This window comes from Aspergillus foveolatus, assembly GCF_047715535.1.
Source record: "Aspergillus foveolatus strain CBS 279.81 unplaced genomic scaffold BDW70scaffold_255, whole genome shotgun sequence".
Taxonomy (NCBI): Eukaryota; Fungi; Ascomycota; class Eurotiomycetes; order Eurotiales; family Aspergillaceae; genus Aspergillus; species Aspergillus foveolatus.
In genome coordinates this window covers 1-6480 of record NW_027396319.1, presented here as the reverse complement: position 1 = coordinate 6480, position 6480 = coordinate 1, and the positions used below count along the sequence as shown (strand labels likewise).

The 6480-nt window shown below is 48.3% G+C and overlaps 3 protein-coding genes across 3 annotated transcripts; all 3 read left to right on the top strand.

Moving 5' to 3' along the window:
* Positions 1-247: 247 nt before the first annotated feature.
* Positions 248-1868, top strand: BDW70DRAFT_165233 (MFS transporter; the record flags this gene model as incomplete). Its single annotated transcript, XM_073741688.1, has 2 exons — positions 248-1488; positions 1550-1868. The coding sequence occupies 2 exons, from the start codon at positions 248-250 to the stop codon at positions 1866-1868; spliced, it is 1560 nt and encodes a 519-aa protein (XP_073590481.1).
* A 265-nt stretch (positions 1869-2133) lies between these two features.
* BDW70DRAFT_168366 (sugar phosphate isomerase/epimerase family protein) lies at positions 2134-3297 on the top strand (the record flags this gene model as incomplete). Its single annotated transcript, XM_073742449.1, has 2 exons — positions 2134-2652; positions 2703-3297. Exons 1-2 carry the CDS (start codon positions 2294-2296, stop codon positions 3295-3297), a joined length of 954 nt encoding a protein of 317 aa, XP_073590480.1. The 5' UTR covers positions 2134-2293.
* A 418-nt stretch (positions 3298-3715) lies between these two features.
* BDW70DRAFT_146118 (uncharacterized protein) lies at positions 3716-5954 on the top strand. Its single transcript, XM_073738541.1, has 3 exons — positions 3716-4314; positions 4379-4772; positions 4829-5954. The coding sequence occupies exons 1-3, from the start codon at positions 3966-3968 to the stop codon at positions 5466-5468; spliced, it is 1383 nt and encodes a 460-aa protein (XP_073590479.1). The 5' UTR covers positions 3716-3965; the 3' UTR covers positions 5469-5954.
* Positions 5955-6480: the final 526 nt, after the last annotated feature.

The window sequence follows — 6480 nt, the reverse complement described above, 5'->3', positions numbered from 1 at the left end:
GACATTTCCGTTTCGGACATCCGGTTTCCTTCTTCTTTGTGTTCAAGGACTACGGAGTATAGGTAAGCTACGTCAATCCTTTTCCTGACAAATCAGCCATAGATGTGCCGAATAGTCAGTAAACTTGATACATCCACCTATTACTCAGGTTTCCTTGCTTTTCGGTGGCTCTTTTTAAAACCATGTCTATCCCAATGCCTCCATCTCTGCTTCGGAAACATCCTGGAGGACTTTCTTTATACTTGCAATGGCAGCCGGCGCTGAGAAGACCAACCTCCAATCCAACGCTGGTCGCAGATCCGTGGTATCGCCAAGCGAAGCACCACCGGAGGCTGAACAATCCGATGTTTACCAGACACCGCCTCATGGGCTGAAGGAATGGCTCTTCATCCTCATTTTATGCTCAACGCAGCTTTTCGTTCAAGGCGCCTTTGGATACATCCTCATTCCCTTGCATATCGTGGGGCAAACCTTCGGTCAGGGCCCGTCCGAGGCCACCCGGATGACCTGGCATGTGGGCGGTTATAGCTTGACGGTGGGCACGTTTATTCTGATTGCGGGAAAGCTCGGCGATTTGTATGGTTCCAAGCGCATCCTTATCCTGGGATGGGCATGGTTCGGCGTTTGGTCCGTCATTGGTGGCTGCAGTGCCTTCACACACTCACCGGTGTTCTTTGACACTGCTCGAGCGCTCCAGGGCATTGGGCCAGCATTGCTTCTCCCAAATGCGCTCGCAATTGCTGGGAGAACTTACCCACCTGGCAAGAAGAAGAACATGATCTTCTCAGCATTTTCCGTGGCCGCACCGCTGGGATGCTTTACCGCTGGGGTCATCGGTTCGGCCTTCGCACAGTACGTCTGGTGGCCCTGGGTGATGTGGACGTACAGCATCGGATGCTTCATCATTGCGGCCATTGGCCTTTGGGTGATTCCATCAGACTACCCGCGCTGCCAAAAGGCCGCGGGACTCCAGTTTGACTATATGGGGTCAGGCCTGGGCGTTGCAGGCTTGCTCTTGCTCAATATCTCATGGAACCAAGCACCAATCGATGGCTGGTCCACGCCTTATGTTTATGTCTTATTAATTGTTGGATTCCTTGTTCTGGGTCTCTTTGTTCTCCAGGAACGGCGCGCCGTGGATCCGATAATGGATGTATCCATTTTTAGTCGACGGGTTGTAGCAATCCTGGTGACCACCGGCTTAGGATGGAGCAGTTTTGGTGTCTGGTTCTATTACTTATTCCAGTTTATCCAGCACTTTCAACATGTGTCTCCTTTGGATTCAGCAGTGCAGTTCGCGGCAGGGGCCATCTCAGGGATTCTGGCTGCCCTTGCCACACCCTATCTGATGGCTGTCATCACTAGCGGCTGGCTGATGGCAATCGCTTGTGCTGCGTTTCTGGGTGGATGCATCCTGCAAAGTACGGCACCAGTGGAGCAGTCCTACTGGATGAATACGTTTTGGTCGTTTGTTATCATGGCCTGGGGGTAAGGTCCCTATTACGCCCTTAGCGCTCTATATCGACAAAGCTAACCTAATGATCCGTAGTATGGATATCTCCTTCCCTGCGTCCACTACTATCCTGAGTGATGCAGTGCCCGTCAAGCACCAAGGAGCCTCGGCATCACTAGTCAACACCGTCATCAATTACTCCATCGCCATCGGTTTAGGCATAGCGGGGACGGTGGAGGCGGAAGTAAGTCATCATGGCGTGAACCAGTTAAGGGGGTACCGTGCTGCCCTGTGGTCGTCTGTGGGACTGGCTGCACTTGCATTTGGTATCGCTTTGGTGTATGCGCTCTGCACATTCCAGGAGCAACGAAGTTCCAGAAAGAGCAGCCAGGAACGCGACAGAGAGCTTGTATAGAGAGCAGTAATCTAGGTCTTACTCCAGATAGAGAATGAGAAAGAGTAGAATTGGGCAGACTCCTGTCCCATATTTCCCAGACAGGCGTTCTGCGGAGTCAATCCGTTTGACAAATTAGGAACCTGGAGTGCATGCTGCCGTCATTGAAGTTGATTTAGGTCCTCAAATCCAATTAGAATTACCGGAATGACGAGCAGGCTTGCATACTCATGTCTTAATCGGGCATACAAGTGGTTGGATCAAGGACGATCTTGGTAGAGTTGTTCGCTGCCTCTTGTTAAATAGTTCATTGAACCCCACTGTAGGAGGTCAGAAGTTCTTGTTAGAGGATCCTGCACCCGTCAAGTAACGAATCTTCAACTACCAACTAACCCCACTACAAAAGGATTGCAAGCAGCATTTCTCTCCTTGTACCATCTTTGAAAATGCCTTGCCGGCCAGCAATCTCGTCCATGTTCCTTGGTCGCGCATGCGCGCACGATCTGCCGGAAAAGCTCCAGCAAGCCGCGAATCAAGGGTTCAAAGGCATTGAATTATTCTACGAAGTCTTGGAGACGTTTGCCGCACAGTCTTCTGGCGGTGCCAGTCGCCTTGACATCCTCAAAGGTGCTCTCCGCGTCTGCCATCTTTGCACCTCGCTCCAGCTAGAGATCATCGCCCTTCAGCCGTTCTGGTTTTACGAAGGTGTCCTGGATGAAGCCGAGCATAACCGCCTCGTTTATGATAAACTGCGCTTCTGGTTTGTGATCTGTCATATCCTGCACACAGACATGATCCTTATCCCGTCCAAATTTCTCCCTCCAGACCCTGAGACTGGCGAACCCCGACTACCAGCAACAGACGAGTGATCATATCCGACCTGCGCCAGGCTGCAGATCTAGGACTGGCCCAGTCCCCGCCGCTCCGTTTCTTTTACGAGGCTCTTGCCTGGGGAAACCACGTCGATACTTGGGAACAAAGCTGGGACATCGTTCGTCGTGTAGATCGTCCCAACTTTGGTCTCTGCCTGGATACCTTCAACATGGCCGCCCGGGTGTACGCCGATCCGGCCAGTGCATCGGGGATGACTTATAATGGTGAGAAAGAGCTGCAGAGATCCCTCGCACGTCTCCTTCAGGCTGTCGACATGAAACGAGTGTTTTTGTTCCAGGTTGTCGATGGGGAACGCTTGAAGGCACCATTGATGATGGGTCATGAATGGTATGTGGCGGAGCAGCCAAGTCGCACGAGCTGGTCTCGGAATGCAAGGCTGTTTGCCTTCGAAGAAGGGGGATATCTTCCTGTGAAGGACATTGCCCAAACTGTCTTTGCTCTGGGATACGAGGATTGGGTTTCGATGGAATTATTCTCCCGCACAACCTTCGACCCCGACCCAAATACTCCTTACTGCCATGCGCAACGTGGGATCGCATCATGGAAGAAAATGTAGCTGAAATGCAGGGAGAGATGGTTTGTGCGAAGGCTGACAGTGTGTAACATAGGGCCTGATCCTATTTATACAGCCTCAAGCTATCTGGGTAGAAACGGTTTGCCTGTGAGCATATTTTGATAATGGAAAGCATACGTCAAATATCAGATTTATATTTTCGAAGCTCACTTACTGCGCAAGAGTCATACATACTTCATAACATTTAACTAGCATCGATAAAGTCAAACAAAAATTGATTGCACGAAAGGCAACTTGAACTCGATAGAGGTCACGTGACAATACAGCTGCGGGAATGATGTGTCAACCGGCGAAATGCTCCTCCTTACTAATCAATATCCAGCACCTTTCTCGCCTGATCGTATGATACGATTACACCGCCATAAACGGATTACAGCTATCCATATGGGCTGAGCTACCTTCAGATACCGAGATTCTTACCTTCTGAAGCCCTCTAAGTGCTATAAATTGTCTACACAGATCGTAGTTAGGAGATTAAGACCTTCAATTCAAATCGTTCGTGTTAGATGTTGATTACATAACCACCTCAATAACCGACATGATGTAACCCCTCAGCTCCGACTCAAACATTAGTCCGCAAGTAGTGATAAAGCCAACTTACGATCATAGCCTATGGCAAAATATACACCCCAGAGGTGACATGATGCACCATGGCTCCTATCCATCAACAACAATCCGATGAATGGGTCTTCATCACCACCACTCCCACGCGTCCACGTCCGACCAAGGGGCAGCGATCTCAGATGCGACGGCGAGTCATGCGCGAGATTGGTTACACCCGCCGGAATGTTCAGACAGCATTGTTTCAAAGTCCTTCGATATCGTCATGCACATCGAGCGACACAACAGCACCTGATTCAGGCTCCAGCCCTTCCCCCGTTGATCTTCAATATAGGAGCTCTCAAAGTCCAGAGTATCCCACCTCGTCGACCCATATTCCATCGTTCCTGGCCAGTCCTATTGTGCTAGATAGGGAGTCGCAGCGCCTCCTTCACCACAGTATGTTGCTTTTTCATAGATCTGTGGTTCCGTCTGGGTTGTACTAACTGATTTTTCTATCTAGTGTTCTCAAATGCCATCCCGAGCCAGTTTCAGATATACAAAGACCGCTGGTATCCAATCTGCATCACAAATTCCGCCGCCTTTAACCAGATGCTGGCTACATATGCTACCCATATATCACAATACCATATGCAACACGACCTGAAGCATTTCATACTCTCAAATCATACCAAAGCGCTTGCGCGGGTTCGGAATGATATCAGTGCCATGCCGCCAGGCCAGAAGCGGATCTTGGAGGGTATATTGAGCGCGATTACTGCCTTAGCGTGCTATTCTCATCTGCAAAAAGATATGGTTTCATGGAGATCACACATGGCGGCTGTAGCAAGACTTATTCACGAGTCAAGCTTGTCGCTGGGGGCATTAGATGAGAAGTTGGTGACTGTAATTAACTGGTTTGCACACACAGACCCAATCATCCTCACTTGCAGCACTCTGCTAACAAGTACAGGGTTGATCTGATTGGTTCCTACGCACTTAATATCGCCCCTGCTCTCGGAAACATTAATGGAGAAGTTGATTATATACACTACCCCTCCAAGTCTATGCCACAGTGCTTAAACTCTTTGGATCTTCCGGCCCCCTTGCTCTTAGCTTTTCAATCATTACAATGGACCAACATACAGATAATTCCTCATATCTCTATCTGGTCAAATCCAGTAGAGGTTGATAGGTTAATTCACCCACTTACTCATCACTTTTTGTCACTGCGCTATAATACGTACACTTTTGGTCCTGTATGCTCCAGCCTTCGATCCGGAGCATTGCTATATCTCGCCGAGTTTCGACGAATGTCTGGCATCAGCCCGGTAGTGACAGAAATACATGTGCAGCAGTTGCGGCTTTTGATGGAGGCTCTGAGTCCAGCATCAGTTCCCTCAGAATTGATGTTGTGGCTCCTCACTGTGGGTGCCCTGGAGGCTACCGCAACCTTGGACCGGGAATTCTTCCACAGTCGCCTTTTTCTACTGTCTCAGGCACTCGAAATACGTTCGGTCCTCTGCTGGAAGCAAAGATTGAAAAGACTTGTCTGGTCTGACGCCGTGTTTGATCATAAATTAGGCATCACATGGGGCCTGTTGCAGGGCTAAATCTGCTAATCACCACATGCATCGCACAACTACAGACATGTCGCCACGGCATGAGGATGCATTCGGTTAAAGAAAGTCATAAGTATTGCCATTTCCCAATACCTGGCCCACAGGACGATGCCCGCGACTAGACCTCGGCATTACCCGTGGGTGGACAAACAAAACAAACATATGATATGCATATTTATGTATTGTCGACCGTATGTGACAGCTAGTCAGTCATATATGGAACTTTCCTATTTGGGATATCGGAACTGCAAGCTCCGGCTCGCCGATGCTTATGCAGAGACTTCTGTTATTTCCACGGTTCAAAAGTTATGTCTCCCAACTGCCGTATTAGGCTAGGATGCTTATTATTTCTTATGTATTTAAACCGACCTATAGAGCTAAATTGGAAGAAGAAGACATTCATTCTTTTATATTATTTGACGGCTATTGTTGGTAATTAGGTCTATTTTGACGCTCCATATGTATTTCCTGGTCGTATCTTGATGTATTGACTTTACAAGTATCGAGAATAAATAAATCAGTTAACATGTAAGAATTAAAGTTAATGAGCCTTCTCCTGTTATTTAGTTGCTATTATCAAGCTAATAATATGCAAATTCATCATCTTGTTGCCTGACCTGTTTTCGAGGCCTTCCTGAACTCCGCAGAGTTTGCTGATTAGCAGGCAGCAGATTATCAGTATCATTGTCAAAGTAATGGGTTTCATGGGACTCTTCCTCCGGCACAGACGCGGTACTCTTTCTTCTCTTACCCAGTACAGTCTCTGAGACAGCTGCAGCAGGCTTATCATGAATATGTACTATGCCATCCTCTTTATTATCACTAATCGGGTCCAAATCATCTTGTAAAAGCTGAGCGCCTGTGTCTTCTTCAGCTTCTTGTAGCTCATTTTTCAAGAGATACTCCTTATTTAGAGCAAGTTGTTCCTCCTCAACTTCGAATTTCGATGTACACATAAACATCATGAGTTCTCGGATGGTTGAGGTCTTCAGAGAGCCTCGAC

Excerpts from the sequence above, each read along its gene's own strand:
- BDW70DRAFT_146118 (XM_073738541.1), top strand. The coding sequence starts at position 3,966 with ATGGCTCCTATCCATCAACAACAATCCGATGAATGGGTCTTCATCACC. Across the intron at positions 4,315-4,378 it reads GCAGCGCCTCCTTCACCACA|TGTTCTCAAATGCCATCCCG; the intron begins GTATGTTGCTTT and ends TTTTCTATCTAG. Across the intron at positions 4,773-4,828 it reads TTGGTGACTGTAATTAACTG|GGTTGATCTGATTGGTTCCT; the intron begins GTTTGCACACAC and ends TAACAAGTACAG.